The sequence below is a fragment of the Giraffa tippelskirchi genome, chromosome 4 (genome assembly GCF_054371585.1).
Source record: "Giraffa tippelskirchi isolate mGirTip1 chromosome 4, T2T-mGirTip1v1.2.pri, whole genome shotgun sequence".
Taxonomy (NCBI): domain Eukaryota; kingdom Metazoa; phylum Chordata; class Mammalia; order Artiodactyla; family Giraffidae; genus Giraffa; species Giraffa tippelskirchi.
This window is the reverse complement of record NC_137278.1, coordinates 4287385-4315226: the sequence shown is the minus strand read 5'-3', so window position 1 is coordinate 4315226 and position 27842 is coordinate 4287385. Positions and strand designations below refer to the sequence as shown.

Here is a 27842-nt window from a genome sequence, read left to right as displayed (position 1 = left end):
AGGAGACAGTAGATGACGGGCCTTATCAGATACCTGACGCGCTGTCAGGTGGACCCGGGGTGGCTTTGATCCATGAGAATAACACCGTGTATTGCTCTGTTTGTAAATCACGCACATTCGGCATTTCAATCTCAGAGACTAAAGGGTGGAAGATGAAAATGGTCACTTTGGGCTTATTTCAGGAGCCCCAGCTAGTGAGCAGGGTCCACCCTGGAGGCTGTGAGTACTCGAGTCCCACCAGGAGCTGGAAAACACAGGCCTTACAGAAGACCAAGGAGCACTGTGACCAATGGCACAGGGCTCGGGCGGCCGGGAGCGTTCAGGAAGCATCTACGAAGCTTGCACTTTTTGTTCACAGACTCGGAGAGAAGCGGGCAGGGGGAAGGGAACAACATTTACTGGACGATGACTCCAAGCCCGGTTGGGTGCCACGTGTCCGTCATCCCTCCCTACACTCCACACAACTCGATCATCCGAGCCCCAGCCCCTCTCCCCTGCACCCTCTGCCTAGACTGGGAAGGAAACAAGAGAAAAAGTCGGACCCACATCTTGCCTGCAGCTGTCTCTTCTCAAAGATCTGTCTCAGGAGCAGAAAGCTTCTCCAAACCACTCCAGGAGGGTTTGCTGCTCTGCTGGCTTCAAATCAAATCCTTCCACATAGGCATCAAAACACCTCCCGCTCTAAGTCTGCTCCTCCCGTTACACAGAGTAGTATCTGTTCATGGGGAAAACACACCCTTCACAGAATCCATCTACCTGTTTCTCAGCCCAGTACTGACTCCAGAAGCCAGAAGCCTCTTGAGGGTGCATGCAAGGCAGCAAAGAACCAGGAGTGTGGGCTCTGGGGTTGCCCAGACTCAGGGCCATGTGATTGGGCACTCCACTTCCTCACCAGCTAGTTACTGGGGACCCGGCCTTGGACCATGGGCCTGGTGACATCTCCGAGACCATGGACACAGACTCCGCACAGCCAAGGGCACACATGCACCCTTGGGAGAGATGCCGCCACCACCAGCAAAGAACAGAAAGCCCACAGGCAGACCCACACACCACACCCCGGGATGCTGGTTCTCCAACCACATCCCCCTCCTGGGCTGTTCCGTGGGTAAGACATCACTCCACACTTCAGACTGCTGCCAGAACCTCAGGACCACAATGCAGATCGCCTCTGAAAAAGACCTGGAGGCGTTTCGTGTGGGTCCTAACCAGACGGAAAGGCTCTGGGTCATAAAAGCAGAGAGGACATGGAGGGCTGGGGACATGAAGGAGCCCGAGGAACGTGGGGACAGGTGAGAGGAGGGGAGTGGCCGCCTTCAGGGGAACAAAAGCTGTGTGAACAGCACATGGAGAACCGGGGGACCGGCGTGCTCCCTCCTGACTTATCCATCAGTCTGAACTAAAGGAGCCTCAAGCCAGGACAAGGTGATGGAGGGCTGGGTCTTCTGCTGCACGAGGGCTCGTCTGGCGTCTGCTGATGAGTGCTGGGCCGGCCACATCTCCTGATTCCTGCACCAGGAAGGCTCCAACAGTGAATGTGACCGTCCCAGCAGCCTCCCAGGAGAGGCTGGCTGGGTTTCTGCTCTTTGTCGTCAGCCCAGACTGCTTGCTTGAAAGTGTGCCCTGTGGTTCCTGCCGTCTGCAGGTGACCCAGGTGTGGAGGAAGCACAGGGTCACTGTGAAATCCCTCTAATCGCCTCATTAGCTGGGTGGGGATAAGGGGGCGTGTGCCCCACAAGGAGGCAGAGAACTGGTAATTACACGGTGTCAGGCAGGGAAAAAAACAGGGGTAGAAGCAAGCCAGATGCAAAGGGGCGCATGTGCAGAGCTGTCATCACGTGGACCTCGGTTACGGCAGACGGCAGGGAGCGACTGATGGCTGCACCAGGGTGCTGAGGGCAGGAGGGCCAGCTCTCCGCAGAGCCCTGCCTGCAAGGCTCAGCCTGCCAGGGCTGCCTGTGAACATGACCGGGGACTCAATAAACACATCATCCCTGAGTGACCACGGTGTACCTGGGTTCTCCGCCCAGAAGAGACCCAGTCACTGACCACAGCACTGGTCCTGCCCCGTGTCCCAGTCTGGATACTTCTTCTTCGTACAGCTGTCCCAGAGAGACAATCCAGTGTAGGCTTCAAGGCTGCCCTTTGCCCAGAGGCCAGGAGAATATACTCTTGTCTACACCCTGTGCAGCTTACCCAGGTTCAAAGTGAAAATTCTCTTTTTAATCCTTGTTGTTGAATTGCTAAGGCGTACCCGACTCTGTGTCCCCATGGACTGCAGCACACCAGGCTCCCCTGTCCTTTACCATCTCCCAGAGTTTGCTCAAATTCAGGTTCACTGACTTGGTGATGCTATCTAATCATCTCATCCTCTGCTGCCCTCTTCTCCTCCTCCTCTCAATCTTTCCCAGCATCAGGGGCTTTTCCAATGGGTCGGGTCTTGGCATCAGGGGGCCAAAACACTAAAACTTCAGCTTCAGCATCAATCCTTCCAATGAATATTCAGGGTTGATTTCCTTTAGGATTGACTAATTTGATCTCCTTGCTATCCAAGGGACTCTCAACTCTTCTCTAGAACCACAATTTGAAAGCATCAATTCTTTGGCGCTCAGCCTTCTTTATGGTCCAACTCTCACACCCATACATGACCACTGGATTGGAAAAATCATAGCTTTGACTATACGAACCTTTGTTGGCAAAATAATGTCTCTACTTTTTGATACTCTATGTTTGTGATAGCTTTTCTTCCAAGAAGCAAGTGTCTTTTAATTTCATGGCTGCAGTCACTGTCCACAGTGATTCTGGAGCCCAAGAAAATAAAATCTTCATCCTAACTCATCTTTAAACCACAGCTTCACATGGCGAGCTCCTCACTGCCCTCCTATGTTGAGGATAGCGCATCACCTGCTCTGAGGACACACTTCCAGGTTCCCAGTGCTGACGTGGTCTAGATGTGCCAGGTTTGACAGTCAAGTTCAGGGCCACTTCCATCTCACTCTTTAGGATTCCAGACTTCCTTCAGGCTAAGGTCCAGCGAACTGACCCTCCACGGGGCATCTGCTCTGGTCTTGTCCAGGCCGGTGGAGACCCCCATTGCAAACCCACTCGTCTCCACGTTCTGCAGGTCAGTCCTCATGCCTCCTCCACTGTGACATTGGGGAAACAGGGCCAAAGGCTTGGTCCTTCTCGGGACTGCTTCATGCCATGAGGAAAGTGACCGCGTGCTTGTTCTCTCAGGACAGACTAGCCGAGGAGTGGCTGGGGCTCCAAAAAGCAGGATTTGCTGTTTGCTGGGCTCACGAAACAATGAAGAGGCATTGGCCTGGTTCCCATGCCGTAACATTTCCTCTTTTCCCTCCCTTGGTGTCTTCCTCTCAGGATGACAGCAGGCTCTGAGGTTCCAGTCATCTATTAGAAAATACTTCCCGAGCGCCTACTATGTGCCAGGTCAGTGCTGGGGCTGCGATGAGGAAAACCAGAGTTTCCACCCTGAGCTACATGGAGGCAGAGGAGGCGCAGACTCGACCCACACACGCAGACACCACAGATAGCAGAGGGCTGTGGCGATGGCAGTGTGTGTTGAGGGGTGGTGACATGTCCGCCCGGACAGGCGGGCCAGAGAAGGCTTCCCTGCAGAATGAACGAAGGCCCAAAGACAAAGAGGAGAGGGGAGGGGCCCAGGCCCGCAGCACGCTGGGCAAAGGCCCAAGGAGGGCACGAGGGAGCAGGGGTATCAGCTGCGGGAAGCGGGAAGAGAGGGTGTGTTCTCATCATGAGAGTAAGGAGACCTCACCGAAAGACTGGAAGAAGCGAGGGCCTGACAGGTGAGGGGAGCGCCGGTTAGCAGGGAGGAGAGTGGCCACAGGAGACTCGGCAGCAGACTGTTCCAGAAGTGCAGTTGCGGGGATTCATGAGGCCAGGGCTGGGGAGCTAAGGGAAGAGACCGACCACTGCCAGGAGACGGGTTGGCAGAGCAGGATACTGCCCTGAGACTGAGGGTGGAGAGATACCCCGTGCTTCCGGGGGGGGCTCGGTCCAGCCTCTGTGCTCACGTCTGGCCGATCTGTCTTCTGACAGAATGACGACTGGCTCCACAAAATGGAGAGAAATCTCACAGTGGGCAAGATTCCAGGATTGCCTTCAGCTAATTAAGTGATATTAGGGAGGTTGTAAATGCCACATAAAAACTGGCAGGCAAGCTGCTCCTAACGATGAGAATATTGCTTTGCAGGGAGATGCAGCTGCAGTGTCTTTATGCTTGTCTTGGAGGCACCAGCTCGTGTGTTCAAGGTGCTTCCTGATAAGCAAAGTTCAAGGTGCTAAAAGGTTGGCAGTGAACGGCATGTTCATGCTCTCTGTTTTAGGGATACTTAAGTGTCATGAAGGCTGGTGGGAAGAACCAGTGCTCCTGTCCCAATCAGCACATCCACAAGTGCTCCCGAGTCCACATCCCAGACATGGCGTCGAGGCTTTATACTCATCACCTGGTTGATCCCCAGAAACGGTAAGTGATCCAACCAAGACGTCCATGTGGGCAAAGCCCAGACTCTTCAACATTGCACGACACGATCAGCGTTTAAGGAATGAGGAGGGCAGGGAGACGGCTGACGGGGACAAGGTGGATTCTTTACCATCTGAGCCCCAAGAACTTCTCAGAGTATATTCAACATGGTAACTCTTATAAGTCATTAACAATTATTAAGCAAGTGAGAATCATAGAGAAGAACAGAGCAAAGGCCTTGAAAGATGAAAAATGGGAGGAAACTCTCACTCAAAAAGATGCATGGACCCTAATGTTCATAGCAGCACTATCCACAACAGCCAAGACATGGAAGCAGCCTAAGTGTCCACTGACAGAGGAGTAGATAAAGAAGATGTGGCACATAGACAATGGAGTATTACTCAGCCATAAAAAAGAATGAAATGATGTCACTTGTGGCAACAAGGATGGATCTAGAGATGATCATACTAAATGATGTAAGTCTGACAAAGACAAAATATCATATGATACCACTTATATGTGGAATCTAAAGAATGATACAAATGAACTTACTTACAAAACAGAATCAGACTCCCAGACGTAGAAAACAAAATTATGGAAAATTATGGTTACCGAAGGGGAAAGGTGGGAGAGGGATAAATTAGGAGTTTGGGATAAACAGATAACACTACTGTATATAAAACAGATACACAAAGGAGAGGGTGGGACAAATTGAGAAAGTAGCATTGAAATTTATACATTACCATGTGTAAAACAGAGGGGAAGTTTAGCCTCGGAGTACAAAATGAAGCAGGGCAAAGGCAAACAGAGTTTGGCCAAGAGAACGCACTGGTCATAGCAAACACCCTCTTCTAACAACACAAGAGATGACTCTATACATGGACATCACCACACGGTCAATACCGAAATCAGACTGATTATATTCTTTACAACTGAAGATAGCAAAGTTCTACACAGTCAGCAAAAACAAGACCTGCAGCTGACTGTGGCTCAGATCATGAGCTCCTTATTGCAAAATTCAGGCTTAAATTGAAAAAAGTAGGGAAAATCACTAGACCATATTGGTATGACCTAAATCAAATTCCTTATGATTATACACTGAAAGTGAAAGTCGCTCAGTTGTGTCCAACTCTTTGTGACCCATGGACTATACGGTCCATGGAATTCTGCAGGTCAGAAGACTGGAGTGGGTAGCGTTTCCCTTCTCCAGGGTATCTTCCCTACCCAGGGATCAAACCCAGGTCTCCCTCATTGTGGGCAAATTCTTTACCAGCTGAACCACAAGTAAAGTGTATGACTATACAATGGAGGTGACAAATAGATTCAAGGGATTAGATCTGGTAAGACAGAGTGCCTGAAGAATTATGGATGGTGGTTTGCAACACTGTACAGGAGGCAGTGACCAAAACCATCTCAGAGAAAAAGAAATTCAAGAAGGCAAAGTGATTGTCTGAGGAGGCCTTACAAATAGCTGAGAAAAGAAGAGAAGCGAAAGGCAAAGGAGAAAGGGAAGATATCCAACTGAATGCAGAGTTCCAGAGAATAGCAAGGAGAGGTAAGAAAGCCTTCTTAAGTGAACAATGCAAAGAAATAGAGGAAAACAACAGAATGGGAAAGACTAGAGATTTCTTCAAGAAAACTGGAGATAGCAAAGGAACATTTCATGCAAAGAAGTGCACAATAAAGGGCAGAAACGGTATGAACCTAACAGAAGCAGGTGAGATTAAGAAGAGGTGGCAATAATACACAGAAGAACCATACAAAAAAGATATTAATGACCCAGATAACCACAATGGTGTGATCAGTCACCTAGAGCCAGACATCCTGGAGTGAGAAGTCAAGTGGGCCTTAGGAAGCATTACTACAAACAAAGCTAATGGAAGTGATAGAATTTCAGCTGAGCTATTTCACCTCCTAAAAGATGAGGCTGTTAAAGTGCTGCACTCAATATGCCAGCAAATTTGGAAAACTCAGCAGTGGCCACAGGACTGGAAAAGGTCAGTTTTCATTCCAATTTCAAAAAAAGGCAATGCCAAAGAATGTCAAACTACTGTACAATTGCACTCATTTCACATGCTAGCAAGGTAATGCTCAAAATCCTTCAAGCTAGGCTTTAACAGTATGTGAACCAAGAACTTCCAGATGTACAGGCTGTCTTTAGAAAAGGCAGAGGAACCAGAGATCAAATTGCCAACATCCACTGAATTATTGAAAAACCAGGAGAATTCCAGAAAAACATCTACTTCTGCTTCATTGACTACATTAAAGCCTTTGACTGTGTGTTGATCACAACAAACTGCAGAAAATTCTTAGAGATGAGAATACCAGACCACCTGACCTGCCTCTTGAGAAACCTGTATGGAGGTCAGGAAGCAGCAGTTAGAACTGGACATGGAACAACAGACTGGTTCCAAATTGGGAAAGGAGTACGTCAAGGCTGTATACCGTCACCCTGCTTATTTAACTTATATGCAGAGTACGTCATGCAAAATGTTGGGCTGGATGAAGCAGAGCTGGAATTAAGACTGCCAGGAGAAATACCAACAACCTCAGATATGCAGATAATACCACCCTAAAGGCAGAAAGTGAAGAGAAACTAAAGAGCCTCTTGAAAGAGGAGAGTGAAAAAGCTGGCTTAAAACTCAACATTCAAAAAACTAAGATCATGGTATCCGGTCCCATCACTTCTTGGCAAATAGGGAAAAAGTGGAAACAGTGACAGACTTTATTTTCTTGGGCTCCAAAATCACTGTGAACGGTGACTGCAGCCACAAAAATATACGACACTGAAGGGAAGGTTTGCAAAATCTCTAACTTGAACTTTAGTGATAAAGCATTTCACAGATGAGAAAAGTCTGGCAGTACGACTCTGCCCCCAAGGATGTTTCCTTATTTTAGCGAGCACACTAAATGTAGAACTTTGCAAGTAACAGAGGTGAAGGACATGCTCTGTGGTGCTGGGTACGGTGACTGGGACATGAGGCCAGGACAAAGGGGACCACCCCACGCCCCCTTCCACTGTGGATCCCAGCCTGCCGGGCCATGGGAGCATACCCGGACCCAGTGACTACTAAGGTACCAGAGAGCCCTAAGTTTAGATTGTTTGATCAAATCAGTATTACCAGGCAACACTTAGCTGGGCTGGTGTGAGAAAATTTATTGAAAGATGTATCTACGCATTAAGAGCAACATCAGAAAGACCCAGATGGTAGAAGCCAGGGGTGAGGCCAGTCTTAGGTAACTACAAACTAGACTGGGAAAAAGTCTTGATAAATTTACAATTATAGCATATAATCCAAATTAGACAGGGTGATTTAAGACCAGTAGACGCACCCTTCCACACTGCCACCGTAACAGCAAGCCCTTCCTTAAGGCTCAGAGTTTCCACGTCCGTGAACCACTGTTCATGGAGTGTCAAACAGATGAGGGAACTGTCTGCTCACTGGTGCTGGACATGGTCTACTCACACGCGTGACTGCCTAGAGAGACAGACAGACACCTTGGTGAACAACACAAGTCTGCCCTCCCAGAGCGGACAGTGCTGTCTTCTGGGAAGATGGAGATTTTGGAAGGTATGTTTCCTTTCAGGCATTGCTGAATACACCTGGCTTTAAAATAAGAACCCCATTTCTTCACGAGAAGAAAATGCTGTGTCTGTGCTGGAGGTTGCCTAGGGGCCGCTCATTATTTTACCAGCAGCACTAACTCCCTGTGTGTGGGGCGTGTAGGTGTCTGGGGTGGGGCTGTCCTGAGAGGCTTGAGTGTTGGCGTCAGAAGAGTCCTGCGTGCAGGGGAGGCAATTCCTGTTCCCTTTCAGAATGGAGGACTGGAGGAGGAGACAGAGACACGCCTGCTGAGGAAGATCTCATTTGGGGACATTAGCTCGGTCTTTCCTTTTTCTGAAATACAGGTATGTAGAGGAGACAGAAGTCCCCTTCTCACTGCACGGAAATGCCTGGTCATCGCCTCACCTGACCTGCCCTGGCCTCACCTGCTAACACCTGGGTGAACTCTGGGTGGGGGTGGCAGGTGAGACAGGATTCTGCCTATGGTCTCATAAATTTGGTTTGCAGATTATCAGAGGTTTACGCCTGACATAATTCTTCGAGGAAGTAAATATCATAAAATGGATTGCAGAATAGTTTGGAGAATTTAGCGCTATTATTTTATCCACCCATACAAAACCCAGGGAAGCTGTTCTCTTTCTTGACAGATGGATTTCAGAGGAGACGCCTCAGCTTGGAACGATTATCATGGCCGTGGCATAACTCTCCACACTCGTGCGGGGTTTAATGGACTTTTCTTTCACGTCCTCAAAGAGCAACTGGCACTGGCTCGAGCGCTGCCTGAGGTGTGGGGAATCTGTCAGGTCTCTCTGCCGCCTCCCTGGCCACGATGACACGGTCCATGTGCAGATTAGCTGCCCGGCCATTCTTCCTCCAGGAGCGACAAGTTCCCCCCCAATAAGAAAAAGTACCTTACTGTATCCTTGAGGGCCCGTCTGCCTTGGTGAGGCAGGGGTGGGGTGGGAGGGTGCAAGGAGTGAAGGGAAAAATGCCTTCAAAAGACGGGCGTAACAACGGGAAAAGTGGCTGTAACAGAGTGGTGACATGGCAGGGACAGAGCACGGCATTGTCCCGGGCGGAGTAATCCTGTGACACACTGCTGTCACTCAGCGGCTGGCTCCCTGCCACGCCAGCCAGACATCAAAGACTGCCCCATACCATCTTACATGCTCTTTATCGGCTAATCAGCCCATTCTTCCCTAAATAAAGCCCTGTTAAATCCCCTGCTCGCAGGGGGACACTCGTCCTGGTGCCCATCTGCCAGCGCGGGTCAGCGGAGGCGGGAAGCGGCGGCCAGCGCTCTCCCTGGTGGCTTCGCAAGGTGAGGACAATGCTGGCGCCGAGCCCCCTCCTCCCCGCCCTGTGCTCCCTGGGTGAGGGCCGGCACACCTCGGCAGAGGGGCTGCTGCTGACGCTTGCGAAGGTACCTCAGCCCCTAACAATGAACTGCTGGGGTCACACTGATCTGCAGGAAGGGGAATACACAATACAAGTTTCTTACCAGTCATCACCTGGCAGCTCAATTCCTACCTCTTCAAGTGTCAGCATTTTAGAGACGGTGACACGACGGTCAGGCTTCCAGACCACTAGGCAGTCACTCTAGACCTGACTGTGAGCCTCAAGGTTTCGTCACATTCTTAAAAATCAGTTACCACGTACAGACGTCAGGTACCCCAAACCCAAGGGCAGGAACCTAACGCCGGTGCACGGCACCCCAAATCTGGATGGAGCTGGGGCATCCTTTCCCTCTGGGAGGACCTGGCTCCAGCAGAGGGGTCTCTGGCTGCAGCCCCGCCCAGGACAGGCCATGTGTGGCAGCAGGCAACGCTCTGCACCTCGAAACTACCTGGAAGAAACCAGAGCTGGATGTGTCTCAGTCTCCTCCAGGCATCAGAGAAGGGCACGAAGAGAAACGCCTGCCTCGCAGAAGTACTGGAATGTGATCCTATATGACAGGGGTCGGTATAAGAGAAAAGACCGAACATCTTAAAAATTCCAAAATGGGAACTAAAATCAGATAATCTTTTATCCATCATGAAGGGCCTCGTGAGGGCCCAGCCCCGGGACAGCTCCCGCTGGGTGTTCTGGAACCCTAGCTCACCCGGCCTCCAGCTCTCTGCCCCACGGTGTTTCATCTCGATGGCCCTTCGTGCTTCAAAAGGCACAGTGACACGCATCACAGAACCTTGAGTCTTGTTTAGTGGCTAAAAGCACAGATTTCCTCTTTCCTCTTATGGTTGAGGAAAACAAGGCTCTGAGACATTAAGCAAAGATATGGTCTGAGGCTCACAGGCTCACATCAGAACTAGAGCTGGAGCTGAAGGCCAAGTCCCCCAACTCCAAGACCAATGGCCTCCTCCCTTTGTCATTTCACAGCAGAGAAACCAGGCCCCAGTGAGGCTGGTCATGTGATCAGCACTTCTCGGTGAATGTGCAAGACAGACGTGGTGTGGGAACAGGTAAAAGTGTGGTGTTGCCCACAGGTGCTCAGCAGCATGGCAAGGATGTACTGGAGTTTGTAACTAACATGTAAAAAGAAGGATACACGCTATACGATAACTGTCCAGAGTGCTCGTGGGTTCTCTGAGCCCTTCCCACCCACACATCACACAAGCAGTAGCCACGATCCACCCAAACTCCCCGTAAAAGCAGCTCCCGCCATCTAAGATACTCTAGCTTCCACACAGCCTGGGGCTGGTACCGAGAGAACACCCCGTCTCTGAGGCAAGAAAGAAGAGCTCTTCACAACTGCATTTTGTTGAGGGGAATCATTTCAGGGCTTCCTGAAATTGTGAAGATGGCCTCAGAGCCCAGCGTCCAACCGCTGGGCAACCCTCCACACACACACAGCCTCTCCTCTCACTAGGGCCCCTGGGCAGTTGCTGACACGTTTTTTGGGGGGAGAGGGGGTGGGAGGGGAGGAGGGGGAGGAGGGAGAAGACTTGAGTGCAGCCTCTCCGTGGGAGGCTGTGTGTCAGCACCATGGAGAACAGCTCATGGTGCCGGGAGCCCCCGGAGGCCTCAGCAGGGACACCCCCCAGTCTTCCAGGGTGGACCACAGTGCACAGCATGGCCAGAGCTCCAACCCCGGCAAGCCCTGGGTTACTGTACCCGTGGGCAGGGAACACAGGCCAATAATCCCCATCACTCAGGACCCAACAGGAGACATCACCGACTTCCTGCAGATGTCTTAAAAGCATTCGGATTAGGCATTTTCCCGGTTGTTTCAAGCACTCAGCATGCTGAGAGAATTGCACAAACCCGAGCTGGCAGTCTACCTGCGCACACAGCAGCCCACCACACCACCGCCAATCAGAACAGAGCCCTCGACACCCACCTGACCCTCAGCCTCTTGTCACAGGACAAATTCTGCCCACCTTACCTTTTCAGGTTTGCTTTCTTCTTCTTCACGGCCGAGGCGCAAAGATTTTTAGGGGCATCTCTTAGCCCAAAGCTCTTAGCCATGTGCCCGAGGTGGAGCAGTCGGACGTGGAAGATATGCTTCAGCTCCCGGGGGTAGGTGGCGTAGGCCCGGATGAAGGACTGCAGGGCTGGAAGACAGTTGGGGGGCGGTGCGGGGGAGCTCAGGACAGGTCTCTGCTGCCCCAGCCTAAGGCCTGTCCTGTGCAGTTTACCCTGCCAGGCAATGATGGACAGACAACCAGGACAGCAAGACAGATATGAGCAACCTAAATCTACACTCATATATATATATTTTTAACCTCTAAAAATAAAAAAATAAGTCTACTGGTCACAGTGAATAAACCCAATATAACTTCACTTGAATAAACCTGATATTATCTCAGATTTTACTGTGTAGCTTATAATGAGCCTAGAAGGCAGGGTGCTGTTTTCTTCCTCTTTATAGACTTGGGGCCAGCACACAGCTGGCACACAGCATGGTTTTTTTTGGCTGCACCACGTGGCCTGTGGAATCTCAGTGCCCCCACCAAGAGTCAAACCCACGCCCCCTGCGCTGGAAGCACGGAGTCCGAACCACTGGCCGCTGGGGAAGTCCCGCAGCGGGTTTCTGTTGTGCAAGCGAATGACCAAGAGACTGAGTGAAGAAACGGAGACAGGATCGATGCGCACCATTTTCTTATGAAAAATGAAGTCATTAGATCTTTACGTTGGGAACACTTTTTCCTATTACATTTTAGTTTTTTGAATAGTTAACACAAACAAATGTTATAAAATCCAAAAGGTCCACAAGGCTTTATCGTGATTGTGGGTCATGTTCGTTATTCCTGCATATTATTATTATTATTATCATAAACCCTGCCTCCACCAGGAGGCCCACCTCCAGTTCCCCAGCCACAGGAATCACTGACACCAGTTCGCCGTAGACTCATGAAATTTTAAAACCAAATTCACATGAAAGCACCCAGGATTGACTGATGCAGTGTTTCTTACCCATTCAGAGAATGTGTAAAAAAGGAAACGAAAAACGAATTTTAAAGGGGAGAAAGAAAAGGATGTGGTGTCTAAAAGAGCTCTCAAAACCATCATCGATTGCCATGGGTTTAGATCTGTTCACCAGACAGTCTAACCAGGAACGTCTGGGTCCTGTTTCAAAGTTCGAGAGAGGCCCCTGTTCTGGACCCCTCACTGGCCAGAGAGAAGCCAGAGGCGGCTCCCAGGCGGGCGGCGCTCTGGCTCGACCTTCACTGGACGCTCCTTGGAGGAACCATTCTCCCATTCCTGGTTCCCCTGGAATGTCTCTCGACAACAGTGACAGTCAAGTATCTGCCCTTTTCTCACGGCGCTCTTCCTCATCCGCAGACTCCGCGTCCCTGCCTTCCGGCTGGCCGAGCCGTAGCCCCGCTCCGCCCCATCCGCAGCCCCGCCCCTCTCCACCTCTCCACCCAGTCGCTGGAAGCAGGCACGGACCACCAGTCTCCCTCGCCCTAGCTGTTTGAGCCACTGGACTGGCAAGTTTGCCCATAGCTTAAACGTAATATCCAGGCAGCACCTGGAGATCGGCGTTTATGAACAGTAATAAAAAGTGTCATTTTAGCAGATCAGCTCCTGGAAGGATCCTGGGAACCCATCAAAGCTCTATTTACTGAGCAAAGTGAACTCCTTTTCCCAATCGATGAGAAATAATAACCAAGGCGACTCCTCTGCACCCTTCTCGTCATCTGTGCTCACTCCCCTCTTTAATAACGGAACGAGGTTTTTCAAGGAAGATCTTTAATGCTTCAAATGGTCTCTGCAGTTGGGAGGGTTCTGACCCGAACTTCAAGTCCTCAGAGGGGAAAGTGCTACAACCACCAGGACCCAGGAGACACCGCTTCTTCCCAACCCCCAACATTTATTCTAGACAGAAAGAGCAGGCTGGAACCAGGATATGCGCCTTTAAAACCTCATTTACCCCAATGCTGGCCCAGGCCTCCTCACTCACACTGTCCTTGTGCTGGAGCAGATTAGAACGACTGCTCTTCTCCACACCAATCCAGAGAGCTGAGGCTGCAGAACCTAATCTTGGGAGATATAGGTGCTCCTCTAATAGCTAATCCATCCACGTATGGATGTGAGAGTTGGACTATAAAGAAAGCTGAGCACCGAAGAACTGATGCTTCTGAACTGTGGTGTTGGAGAAGACTCTTGAGAGTCCCTTGGACTGCAAGGAGATCCAACCAGTCAATTCTAAAGGAGATCAGTCCTGAATATTCATTGGAAAGACTGATGCTGAAGCTGAAGCTCTAATACTTTGGTCACCTGATGCAAAGAACTGACTCACTGAAAAAGACCCAGATGCTGGGAAAGATTGAAGGCAGGAGAAGTCAGCGGCAGAGGATGAGATGGTTGGATGGTATCACCGACTGAATGGACATGAGTTTGAGTAAACTCTGGGAGTTGGTGATGGACAGGGAGGCCTGGCATGCTGCAGTCCATGGGGTCGCAAAGAGTCAGACACAACTGAGAGACTGAACTGACTGACTAAACAGCTACAGGGGAAGGAGTTTGCCAGGAAATGGCAGAAGAGTTCTCTCCCTCGACAGGTTGTACTTCCAGGGAGCAGGACTGCTCGTGCTGGCAGTGCCAGGAATGAGCGGAAGGAAAAGGGGCTGAGGGGCTGAGATGAGGCGGAAGAGGAGAGGTCATGGAAGGAGACCTTTCATGAAAGGAGACTTGTGGGATGCAAGTTGGATGACACTCCAGCCAATCAGAGGTGGTGCTCTCACACAACTGAATCCCATTTCAGAGCCTTAAGGATGACAGGATTTAGGGAAATCTATTTCAAAATACCTTCCAAGGACATAGGACATTTTGTCCTTTTGAGCAATAAAACCAAATCTATTCTTGGACATCTGATCAGGAAGAGCAACAACTTGTGGATGATGCTTAGGGTCAAGAAGGCAGAAAGGAGCAAAACTCTAGCCTAGAAGGTGCTGCCCATCCTTGCTCCTGCCAACCCCACTCCTGCCCTAGAGGAGCACACGTCTGCACATTAACAGTGACAACCACCCAAAGGTATGGGAGAGGCAGCTTGCACTAATTCTCTTAAAGGCAAAGTGTTTGACCAAGGAGCCAGTCTCCCTCTAATCACAGTGAGGGATGCTCCCTTCTGAGCCAGGCACAACCCTGACACACAACCCCTGCTCTTCAGGGAGGAGACACCTAAACCACAAGAAGCGGAAGTGGCGCTGCACAGCTGAAGGGCTGAAGGGCTCCGCTTTCTCAAAGTTTTGTTCAGGAGCCTGGAGTTCAAACTGACATTACCACAATCTTTACCACTTGAAGCTCTACCCACAAGATGCAAGATGTGAGGGGAAAAAGGGCTAACTGCTTCTGGAAACTGACCATAAAGAAATGCTGGATATTAGCAATAGCTGGGTCAGAAAGTGCAAAAGGAAAACAAATGCATACTTGGCCCAGTTTCCAACTAGTTTTCTGTCATGAAGGCAAAACCCAGCTGCTTTTGTTAGTTATTCACGAGGTAGGTTCTGAAATGGCTAAAAAGGAGGCCAGTCAGGGGTGGAGAATTTGCATTTGGAGATAGGGAAATGCAAAAGACAGTATCAACTCCTGGGGTATGGCAATTACAGGTCTACTCTCCTCAAACCTCCAGAATTCAATCCCAAGAGGAGATTAGAGTGGAGAACCTAATGCCTGCTGTGGGGTGACCGAGATGCTCTACAGGCAGTTCCTTTAAAAGATGATGTATTTATTTCCTTCTTGGTCCATAAATGTTGGGAGTGGCCCCATTCCAACATCCTTTGAAAAGAAGACAAGTAACCCTGCCAGCCTCTTGGTGTTAGTAAGTTCAATGGTAACGATGAAGAGACAACCCAAAACCATATTCTCTAAGGACTATCCACTGTCACTTTTACCCTGATGACCCAGACATGCTGAAGTAGTCATGGGCTCGCTAGGATATCCAAAGCACCTCTGACGCCAGCAATATAGCGCTGGTGTGGCTTTGCTTTCTTCCTCTTCACTCCAACTCTGTTATCAACCCTGTGGCCAACACTTGGTCAGGCATCCCACAGCAAGTTGAGTTTGCCCAACTTTCAACACGTGCCCAAACCCTCCCCCAAAGACATTCTGTTCCCCATGAGAGAATGTTCTAGCACATCTCCAAAGGCAGGGTCTCAGGAAGAGCCTTAGGAGTTGCTGAATTCATTGCAGGGAGACATGTGAACAGGATATTATTAGAAACCAGACTATAATGCACACTAATTATCAGTTGTTACGGGGCAATTACTGGGATTTCATCATTCATCTTGGGCAGTTCCAGTCTGTTCTGGCAAAAACTAAGGACTACCTGTAAAATGTGCTAAGGTATGTAATAGGGACCTGCAAATATTTTGTGACTAACCCATTTCTGTCATTGGTTTCCTGATTACCGTAACTGCCTGGGATCCAGTCTCCCGGCCTTCACATTTACCCCTGGTCTGTTCTCACCCAGCCGTATGTGACCTTCTCAGAACCGTCAGACCACCTCCCTGCCCCAAGCCCTCCACTGGCTCCCCTTTCACTCGGGGTAACTGGGTCCCCTGGACGGCCTCCACACCCTGCCTCTGCTGCCCCTCCCCTCCTTCTGGCCACACTGCCCACGGTGCCTGCCTGGACGCCCTCAGTCAGAGCCCCAGGGCGGCCCCTCTTAAGGGTTTTGCTCACATGGCAACTGTCCCAACAGGGCTCACTCTGCCCTTAGCCGTCCATCTCCTTCATCTGCTCTGTTCCCTCTATCGCTCTCATCACCTTTCACTAGACCATCAAATTAAACTAATTATTTGGCTTTGCCAAGTCTTTGTTGTGGCACATGGAATCTTCAGTTGTGGCACAAGAACTCTTAGCTGCAGCACGTGGGATTTAGTTCCTTGACCAGAGGTCAAACCCAGGCCCCCTGCTTTGAGAGCTCGGAGTCTTAGCCACTGGACCACCAGGGAAGTCCCAAAACTATCTAATTTATGCATAATTCATTTATTATATTTATTCCTTTCACTGTCTGCGTCCCCACTAGAATGTTACAAAGGTGACGATTTTTGTCTATTCTGATCCCTGATGTGTCTGTCCCAAGCACCGGGAATGGTGCCCAATTCAATAAATATTAAAGGAATTAAAAAAAAAGTTTCAGTTCATAAATAGAAGAAAACAAAAGGCTGTAGCGTTTATCTCTTGGTAAGCCAGCCTGGCATTCTTCTCCAAATCATGGGTCACTATCAAAAAGAACCGTGGATCTCCCCATGGGGGGCTGAGTCTCTTCAGCAGACATGGGACAGTCAGCAGCCAAGACACACACGTTCCAGCATGGAAGACACTGGGCTGTTCTGAGCTGCCCTCCCCCACGTGCTCTTCAGGGCTCCGAGTGAACTATTGAGTCCACACCTAACGCCTGGTGATCCCAGGGGCCAATTTATGCTACAAAGGCGCTGAATACTGAATTAATACCCAACCAGTTCATAAATTTCCCAGGAACTGGGTTCATGGTCTGCAGCCCTTCCTCAGCACTGCTCTTTCTAGCTTTTTTTGTATTTTCAGATAGGAACTGCTTTGGTCTAACATTTCCAGACCTTGCCTTCATCTCTGATTTCCATCTCTACAACTACTCCTACCGACGTGCCATATCTCGTCTATCCAGTTTTCAAAGAAAGAGGAAAATGGGTCCCGGAGATCCAAGTTGCTGGGTCACAGCTCTAGACCTGATGTAAACCAAGATAAAGCCTCATTTGTGCAAAACGTGAAGATGGATGAAATTAACATTTAATATCACTTTAAAGCCTTCTGTGCCTGCTTCCAATCCCTGCAGAATTAGGGAAATTGAAGGCTTTTGCTGGCGAACAGAGCCTCCTGGTTGGCCTCCCAACCTGTCTGGGGGCATGTGGGTGGAGGTGGGACAATGCCCGGTCGGGTTATCCATCTACAACCACCCAAGAAATTGACCAACCTTTCTTGGCCCTGGTGACTGTCTCCTCGCTGGAGTGCACGTAATCTTCAAACACCGTCTGCAAGACTGTGGCTCGTTCTCGGATTTCCTGGGGGCCAGCAGCGCGGGATTTCTGGGAGGGTGATGGAAGGATTAGAGGACAGACAGTCAGAGTCAGGAATAATGAAGCGGTTTATAATAGATTTAATAACAGTAAAATCACACAGTAACCACCAAGGGGCCAACAAGGGTAATCCTTTCAATATTACTAGGGAAGAAAAGGGAGCGATAAAGATGTTAAAGTCAAGCAAAGATGAGGATGGCTTTGTGAGGGAGTAGGTCGGGTCTCTTATTTATTTACTTGTTTACTTTTCTTCCTGGCCTCTTATCACTCGTGTTCAAAGTGAAAGTCTATGGGAGACACTTTGAAATTTTCCAAGTCCAATTCAGGCATTTAAAACATGACAGGACAGAAGCGGTTTTCAGAGGAACCTTGTATGTCTCACTTAGGCTTTCAATCTGCCCCCTGCATGGTACTCATTGGTGGAGTCCTGGCCATTCCTGTCTAAGAGCAACCCACAGCCACCTGCCCACAAGGTGGTCTGTCCCTGAATCACAGAGCACGTGTCCTCACTCCTGAGAGGTCCAGACTCTCAGTGTTCCAGAAACATTCTTGCAGCCCAGACCCCTGTGCCCAGGAACCCACAGAAGACTGGGCTGCTCCAGCCAACCATGTGAGGCCGCCGTCATGGATCTCTGCAGCCAACGGTCCCTCTGTAAGAAGTCAAATTTGTATGCACAGAAGACCCTACAGGTGGAAAATGTGAATAAAACCAAAACTTCATTTCTTTTCAGCCTTTAGCAACCCCAGAGAAAAGATTTCCTTTTTTTACATCCCTCTGAAAACACGTGGCTTATATGTCCTGTATCTTGACATGAGTGCTGTCTCCTGAATGTGAAACTGAGAATCAACAGAACCCAAACTTGGCTAATCTGTCTTCCCAGAGGTGTTGATCCTTTGGATGGTGCTAATGAAGCTCCAGCCCTCCTCACCCACCATGCCCCACGTGGGTACCAGGAAAAAACCAGGGTGAGACCCAGTTCATGTTCCTTTTAACTCCTGTAGAGGACAGGGTGCGTGCTCCGGGGTCTGGCTGACCATGCCTCTCCCAGGCACCCTGGCATCTTTCATGGTTAAAGCTGCTGGAGGAAGAATAAAGAGTGGGGGAAGAAAAAGCCTCCTTCTTGGGAGCAGCGTTCATCTCTGTATTAATAGAGATTTAACCAACTGAAAATGTTTTTAGTTTAGTCAAATCATTCCTGCTACCTGTTTGGTTGATGACAGTCTAGCTGATTTCACGGTACATGGTCCCCCTAAGGGTTTTATCCACTCAAATGTCAAGAGAAAAGTCACTCAGGAGCTGTGTTACGAAAGTGGACATTTGCTGTTGTCATTAACAAGGATTTTTTTTTTTACCCTCTTAACTGATGTGAAATGCAAACTTTTTTTTTTTTTGCCGTCCTCCTTTCGTTAAGCCACCTCAGCAGCGAAACTGTCACCTTCCTTGCGCTTTTTTTTTTAATATGAATGTGAAATTAGCAAGGATGCCCTTTCCCCTGGCGGACAGAATCCTCTGTTATTAAAAAGTAAAGCACTTTAATAATGAAAACTTTTTCCTCTTTTTCCTGTGTTTTAACTGTTTAAAATTAATGAGAAGGGCAGAATGGTTGTCAAAGCGATATTGAAAGCCGGGCAGCCAGGACCGAATAAGCACAAAAATCCCTCCAGAGTGTTAAATAAACAGAGCTCCAGCCCTCTCCAATCCCTCTGTTGGTTATTGTATACATTCTGTAACAGCTCTCAGAATAGATCTGAGAGCCAGGGAGGCAGAGAGGTTTCAGAATTCCAATAAAGGCCTCAAATTAAAGACAGCCTGGTGCGAATTCCAGGAGAAAATTAAAGAGACCTCAAGCTTAAGTGACAGGTGACTTGCTTCTGTGTCACAACTGTCAGGGGATTTAGTGATAATATGGCAATATATTACAAAGGGCTTTTCTTATTCCCCCCTTTAGGTTTCAAAATGAGGCATCTTTTCTTCCCAACCAAAAAAAAAAAAAATTACATATACACATATATATATAATGTGTGTATACCAGTAAAATATGTAGAAAAAAGGCGATAAAACTAGGTTCGCACATTTGAAATGATGAGGTCAGTTTTAGTAGAATATAAGAAAAAGTTAACGGCAGGAAACATCATACACTTAGGAGAAAGCAGGTCTTAGCCCGCCCGCCCCTTGCCACTTCCAGAGATACTTTATTTTAAAATTGCCCCTCTTGAGAATGAACGAGGTATTTTTCCATTGTCTTCTGGGGAGGACAGTCTAAATTTAAACTGAAGACAGAGGGGGCAGAGTCAGGCAGCACCGGCTCAGCCCCAGACAGAGAAGAAGCTCCCATAATGAGGTGGGGTGAGACCCCAGAGGGCACATCCCCGAGGACTGGCGTCCCCAACCCTCAAAGATGCAGACTTAGTCCTGCTTAATGAAGCAGCTCGCAACTAGCAGACGGTGGGTGGTTTAGAAAAAAACATTTCCAAAGGTCCAGACACCCTCAATACCCTGTGTCTGTAGAGATTCTACTGGTCTTGGCAAGAACAGACAATCCACAAAAACTGGGTGATGGACAGTGATCTTATTTTAATCTCTCATGATGCCAGGGAGCTTTCTGTTAGGATGAGCTTATAGGCATATTTCATTGGACAAAAAAAACTTTTAGGAAGAATGTGTTTGGGTGTGTGTTTATACTGTGGAGATGGAATTCATGCCTACAAGAGTCAACAGATGAGTCCAAGACAGCTGGGTGGGGTTATTTTTGTTGTAAAAAGTTTTAGGTGGGAGCAGTTGGGGTGGGGGGCTTTTGTTTCTTTTTTGAAGCATGTGTCTTGACATTGCCAACTTCTAAGGTATTTTTAAACTAAATGGAAGGATTTTGTTTTAATCGCTTTATTGCCAAGCTGAGTTTTACTCCCACGGTCCCTAGAACCTTCTGAGCACTTCCCAGTCAAGCTGAAAGACCAAATTTATTCTCTTTGTAGGTGGGTGAACATTCGCGTGCCCAGACGCAGCTATATATATTTTATATACCTAAATATGAAATATAAATTTTACAGATGCTTCACTCGCTTGCTTTCTGTTCACGGAAGCCCTAAATGTATGTGCCAGAGGGACACTTACAATGGCCTTCAACCAAGCTGGGTGAGACTGGGCTTCATGATGAGGCGTCTGGGTCGGCGCAAAGGCCCAGCCACTATGCCCACCTTTGTGTGCCCGGCACTGGCTGGCACACCAGCAAGAACTGCCCACATCAAAGATGCCAATTAGGGCACTGTATCTTTCAGGAGAAACAGAATCCAAAGCTGTGTCCAGCATTCACTTCATTCTCTTTACCGTTCATAGGATTCACGCACGTAATACACTCTTGCAGGCTGTAATCTACATGATAATTAGTAATGCAGACAACTTAGTTTTTGTTTTTGCTTTGTCCTGTGAATGAAGGGTAAATTAGGTCAAACAAGTGGTGCTGATGGATGTGACATCTAGAACCTGGCATGACTAGTTGAGTTTTCTAAGTTAACCAGTTAGTCATTTTGGTGACGGTGGAAGCCTGGTCTTACTTAGCACTTTTATCTTTCGAAGATCACCAGACCTTAAAAATATTGAAACATCATGTCCATCAAGGCAGCAGTTCAGGGCTGAGGTGAACTCACATGACCCATAGTGTGCACAGTGCTCCGTGTCTTGTTTTATTTAAACCTCACAGGGGCCCAACAGGATGGGCACTCGAGACGTCCTCATTCTCCAGGTGGGAAAACCCAGGCTGGGGAGGATCTGCCCCAGGCTGCAGAACGACTGACTGTGAAGCCAGGACTCGGACCCGAGCCTGCCCGACTCTGGGCCCCGCCTCTCACCCACCATCTTAGGAGGGCTCCTCAAGCCCCAGCCAGCCTTCCAGGCTGGTCTCGAGCCATAAAAAAGGCTTAGGGAGAGGAACTAGGGCCGCCAAGCACAGGGCGGATGTTTACAGAATGGCTGTGGCTTGTTTCCAAGAGAGCAGAGGAAGCTTCTGGGGAAGCGTCCTGCAGGAGGGACCCTGTGCGGTCCACAGCCTCCCCAGAGATGCTCAGAAACACATGACCATCGGCACCCCAGACAGAACTGGGCTGTGTTCAGGGGATAAAGACTGATACCAAAGCCGGTCCCGGCAACAGTGTAAATGAAGACAAGGTCATTGAAACCTTTACCATCTCCTTGTGTAATTTTGCCGCTTGCTCTTAATTCTGGAGAACAGTCAAAGTGAAAGTCGCTCAGTTGTGTCTGACTCTTTGTGACCCCATGGACTGTAGCCTGCCGGGTTTCTCTGTTCATGGAATTCTGCAGGTAAGAATACTGGAATGGGTAGCCATTCCTTCTCCAGGGGATCTTCCCAAAACAGGGATAGAACCCAGGTCTCCCACATTGCAGGCAGATTCTCTACCGTCTGAGCCACCAGGGAAGCCAAGTTCCAATTTTCCACTTAGTGTGAAACTGCAAAAAAAAGGCACTGGGCTTTGTGTCAATGAGTCTGAGCTTCAATTCCATATATGCTTCTGCTACTAACTGATGTGATATAATAATAATAATAATAACAAATACACTTCAGTCCCTGTGTTGGAACTCTTGGGTTATTTTTCGCTCAACCCTTCAATCTCCTTCTGAGAAGAAAATTAAAATTATCTCAGTTGTACACAGGAAGAAATTGACCCTAAGGGTCTAGTCCTGGCCCAAAGCCACACAGCTGGTGAGACGAGGACTCGGGCCCAAAGGCCATGCTCCTGACCACTGGGCTATCCCATCCTCAAACAGCTCCCTGGGTGTCCCTGCTCAGTCCACAGAGCTGTCCCAGGGCTGTAATTACACAGCTGTGGGAACATCTGGAAAAACAGAAAGCAAACCCTGCGCCTAACTAGAATTTGCAGTAGTTTCAGAAGAACAGAGACGTGTGCCAAGACCAATGAGTCTCTATAGTTTCCGGTCGGTTCCCATGACAATAGACTATTATTATGGGATGGCCTGAAGGCCTGTGGGGCCAGGAGCCTCTGTAGTGAAATATCACTTAATATAACAGGTTGATCAACCGAGTCCTTACTAGCTTTCCTTGTTCGTGGGGCTTGTTGCTATGGTACCATTTACTGACCAAATTTCACCTCTATGAACACAGCTGCTTAGTTGCTCAGTCATGTCCAACTCTTTGAGACCCCATGGACTGTAGCCCACCAGGCTCCTCTGTCTATGGAATTTTCCAGGCAAGAATACTGGAATGGGTTGCCACTGCTTTCTCAGGGGATCTTCCCAACCCAGGGATTGAACCTGCATCTCCTGCATTTGCAAGCAGATTCCCTACCCACTGAACCATCGAGGAAGCCATGAAAACAGCTAACGTTACCCAATTTAGAAAGCATTTTAGTTCCATTTACTTGGCCTAATTAATACAAATGGAGGCTTACTGGTATACTGTGAAGGGACAGGTGGCCTGCTTTCACACCAGAAGGACCCATGATTATCAGTGCACCCTCACGGATGTTCCTTCAGCTCTCTAAGCCTCAGTTTTCTCATCTATGAAGTGGGAGGGTAACACCCACCTTGTGGGCTGCTGAGAGGCTAAGATGGGACCAAGTGTCGGAAGAGCTCATTAGCACAGAGCCAGGCCCACAACACATGCTGGGGCAACAGACATCGGACTGTTCCTCTCCTTTCCTGAGTGCATTTCTGCAGGTCCTCTCTGGAATAGGAGAACTTAAATCGGGATCAGGCAAATGGAGTCCTTGCCTCAGGGAGAATATTGATCCAAATACAGACATGTACTAATGCACAAAAGAGACTCTTAAACTTCATCTGTTTGGCTCCGATTTTCCAGTCTATCCACAGGCATCAGAATAGAAATGTAAAAATATCCAAATATTAAAATTTCATGGACAAAATTATACAGAGCAACACCACACACAGACACACACACACAAGCCCGCGTGGTGCAGCCGGTAATGCAGCAGAGCGGGGGTGGGAGCGGCTGGAAGGGCTTCCGAGCAGGGGGAAGCCTCGGAAAGAAGCAGGAAAGGCTGTCCAGGGCTGTCTGCACTGCTCAGGATCTCCATATGGAAGTGCTCAGATGATCAAAATTCTTCTTCCTAACGACCTCAACTTTACTCTTCCTCTGTGTATAGCACATGTTAAAAAATGGATGAACTAAGTGTGTCTGAAAGGAGATTCTGAGACATTTATTTTTTCCATGCGGTCCTGGATGGATGGGTCAGACCAGGTGTCCATGCGGGTAAGCTGGAGGGGGACCACCAGGGCTGAGCGTGGAGCGCTGCTGCCTCCAGACCCTTTCTGGCCGGGGACAAGCCCTCCTTTTGGGGAGCCTGCTGCCGCCTGGCAGACACCCAGGATGGACAGGGGCCCATTAACTGGACGGGCCAGCAAATGTGTCCAAAGCAAAGGGAGAGCAATGCCAGCAAGATGTGGCCTTGTCTAATGTTCACGTGTTGGTGAAAACACACACTTTACTCGGCAGTGGTAGGAACTGCCCAGTACTCAGAGCCGCTGCTTCCCCACACCAGGAAATGAGTCATGTCCGTGAGCAGCGAGCAGAGTCAAGAATAAAACTCACCTGGCCTCCCCCTCGTCTCCCTTTAAAACAATCATCCTTTGTCAGAACAGACAAAATATCTTCCATCTTCATCTCAGAAACGCTGTAAAAAGAAGGACATATAGAGTAAGCTTTTTATTCTTCCAAAAACATTATTCTGTCAACTGTGATGCATAAAATTGGCCTCTCTTCCGGCTAATCAGATATAAAGGAGAAGTGACACTTGGTCACGGGAAAGGGAATGTTTTCCTAACCCTTGAGGAATTCGGAAGGAAGGGGACTCTATGATATTAGAGGGACAGAAGGGGTGACATTACCACCAATTCTCATCCTCCTGGATACATGTAGAATCTCCTTTATGGGGATCACATCATTATTTCTTAAATCTGGAAAACTACATAGGCCTGCTTATTGACATATTACTTGGACTTGAGCAGAAGATGACAAGCCAAAAAACATTTCAGACAGTGCCTTTAAAGGAGGTGGCTGAAGACCCTTAACGGTGGGGTAAACAAACACCTGAGTGAAAGTAAACAGGCGACCAATGGCTCCCATTGACAGCACCAGAACTCCGTCCTAATCTACCCAGAGGGACCATCCTGACTGTCATCTCTGAATTACTCAAGGGTAAGGACCAAATGACCTCCGGCAAATCTAGAGTTACGGGCTAACGGCTGACACCAGAACTCAGGCTTCACTTGTGAATGGAAGCCACGAGGAGCCAGAATGAGATGCTCCAAACAGCCTCTTGGGGGAGTCTGGACAGCACACTGTCCCTCTTGGCTCTGGAAGACCCCAGCCTTTGCCCCGGCGAAGGGCACACAGCAGAGTCCTGAGGCAGAGACAAGGAGAACAGACTCCTCAGAGAGGAAGGGAGAGGGAAGGAGGAGTTCTAGGGCAGGAAAACAGATTCTAAACAGATAAATGACTTTCAAGACTTCCCTGGTGGTCCAGTGGTTAAGAATCTGCCTCCCTCCGATGCAGGGGGTGTGGGTTCAATCCCTGGTCAAGGAACTAAGATCCCACATGCTGTGGGGCAATTCAGCCCTGGGGCCACAACTAAAGAAGCCCCTGTGAGGTGCAGAGAAAAGCCTGCATGCCACGACTCAGCGCAGCCAAAAAAAGAAAAAGGATAAATGCCTTTCTTGTATGTTTTGTTTTTTCAAAATGTAACAGCAAATTAGAACGAGAACGGCAACCTCTTCTGAGGGAGAAGACAGCCCCCACTCCCTGCCCCAGTGGTGACCCTGACAAGGCTCTGAATGAACATGTCGTGTCTCTGACAGCGATGTTCCTGAGCTGTGTCACCGCCTCCCCGAAACGCCCTCAGTCCCCAGCCCGCACCGCTCCTTCTCGGCTGCCAGCTCACAGCCCTGCGGACTCGGGAAATCTTTTTACGGCAGTTAAGACTCAACCCGAGAAGGCGAGGTACATGCGGAGAGGGTAGCAGCTGGGGAAACTGTTCCTAGTTTCCTGCAAAATCTATTTTTTCATGTGGGAGAAAAATGTTATGGCTATTGAATTTGCCTTTTACTTATGCCTGGAAAGCTGGAGGAAAGTAAAAACCAGAGCCCAGTCCTGTCTTTCCCTTTGTCTAGCTGCCTTGCCTCTATTTAAAAAAAAAAAAAGAAAAAAAAAACACAAAAGGAAAAGCAATGTAAACACTTGGGGTCAGATCCTGAAGTGAGGAGAAAGAAAGCAGGTAGTGTCACTCACAGCCAGGGCTACAGAGAACTACAATGCCAGAGGGAGGCGCAGTTTCCTCAGATGCACGGGAGTGCTGTCGTCCAGCCGGGGTGTGGCTCGTGGGCTGCCTTGGGGGGCTGTTTACCCTAAGTGAGCAGGAGCCAGGGCTGACCCGGAGAGACTTACAGTTTAAAAGGGCCTCCTCCTTGTCTAAGACGTCGCTACTTCTGAGGAACAAAGCAAATCGATTCTGCCTGTTTATGGTTCTATCAACAGAGCTGAGTCACCCCCACCTCGCTATGGAGAGAGTGAGGAATAAATCCAAGCAACTGTCTTTCTTAAGCCTGATCTAAGAGAGACACATTTCGAGGAAGCTTTCCCATTTTAATAAACCTACGGTGACTTTCATTAGAAAAACATTTAAAGGAGAAGTGGGGAATAGTGAAGAAGCTGGCAAATACCAAGAAGTCACAAGGATGCAGAGACGAAGTTCAGAGGCGGCGTGGCTCGGGCACCTGTCTCTCGCTCCCTCTGCTGAAGTACATTGTCAGGGCCGGTTCCGCAGCACTGGGCACGTGGAGGCAGGTGGCAATTTGCTGTGATGGCCCTTGCTGCCGCCTGCCTTCCTGAATCTTCCCTGTAATTCATCAGCCACCCCAGCATCCCACCGCCTGGCTCTCAGGTCCTCAGGCACCAAATAGGCACACACTCCTTCTTCCTCCTCCTTTTTTTTTTAATATTTAGATGTGTACCTTTTCAAATATCTTCAAGTCTGTCTTTTCCCACAGCACACTTTGGAATGACTTTTTAGATTTAGTTTTTTGTATGAAGTCAAAGAAACAGTCTGCATACATTTCCCCAGAAGACAGCCCTGCCTTGAACAGAAATCAGCACATGGAATAACACTCGGCAGTACTGCAGGAGAAGACCTGATCACACTCGGGGTGACTAGAGCTCACCCACAGAGTAACCAGGGGTTCAGGGCAAGGCTCTGACATAGGTGCCTTTTCAAGGCCGACACCAGCGAGTCTGGACTCTGGCAGGACTCGCTGCCCCCTAAGTGAAGGTCCTTACACCACCTGAGACGCACATCTTCTCCATGAGGTGTCTCCCTGTCTTCCTTCTCCTGATCTTCCTCTCCGAGTCTCTGGCATCACTGAGTTCTCCCCTGAATGTGAACCTTATGGTGAACTTCCCACGAATGCTGGTGGGTTCTTTCTCCAGACAAGATCATCAGAAAGGAGGACTGTCCTTTTTACACCCTTAAAATACACCTGGCTCACCAATGATTCATGGTGGTGCTAATGAGCATCTTCCCCTCTTCAATGGTAAGCTTACACTAGAACCTTCCACAGCCATCAGCGGGAACGCCTGTACTCGAGAACGAGAGCAGAGAGGCGGAGGCGCCTCTGCTGACGACCCTCTGCGGGACCGTGACCCTCTGACTGCAGTACCATCAGCACCCACTTCTCCAAGCAGACCGCGTCACAGTGAACAAGCCCAGGAGGCCAAGCAGAGCGCTGCTGTCGGGGAGGAGAGGAGAACGTGAGCTCGCAGGTCAAGAACGGAAGGAGGAGGGCACCGTGGAAGCAGAGAGGCTGCCAAGTGCAGGGAGCCCTTCCTCCTTGGGGACAACCCCCCCGAGAACGCCTTCCACAGGTTCATGAGCTCCCGGGACAGAGGGAAAAGGTACAGCACTGCAGTGGGCTTTCATCTCACACCCCCATGTTGCTGGAGTGGACCTGCTGGATCAGGGGCCATCTCGACTCTGAAAAGGCAGCAAAGAGAGGTAGGAGCCGGCCTCCACCCCCGGAACTCAGAATCCAGCTGGAGATGAAGCTCCTGGTGAAGTGAGACTGACTGACCGACACAAGACTTTTTTCTCACAAGAGAGAAGACACACGCCTTCCTGAAATAAACAAAAACCACTCTTTCACCTGACAGGGTAAGAGATGAGATGAGAGAACCGAGAAGAAAGCTCAAACCATCTTCACTCGGACCCTCTTGACATGACTCTCCGGACCCACTGAGG

The 27842-nt window shown here is 49.2% G+C and overlaps 1 protein-coding gene across 5 annotated transcripts in view; it reads right to left on the bottom strand.

Moving 5' to 3' along the window:
- The window catches only part of DDX31 (DEAD-box helicase 31), a 71953-nt gene that overhangs the window by 6933 nt on the left and 37178 nt on the right, over positions 1 to 27842 (bottom strand). For 3 of the 5 annotated variants that reach the window (XM_081590791.1, XM_081590794.1, XM_081590792.1), the window contains 3 exons: positions 24146 to 24227; positions 17462 to 17573; positions 11447 to 11615 (listed from right to left, as the gene is read on the bottom strand). In XM_081590791.1, the coding sequence (XP_081446917.1) occupies positions 11447 to 11615; positions 17462 to 17573; positions 24146 to 24227 (363 nt within the window). Of the gene's footprint in view, positions 1 to 7635; positions 7978 to 11446; positions 11662 to 17438; positions 17574 to 24145; positions 24228 to 27842 lie in introns of those variants that run through there. The other 2 variants (XM_081590793.1, XM_081590790.1) reach the window with 2 other exon arrangements.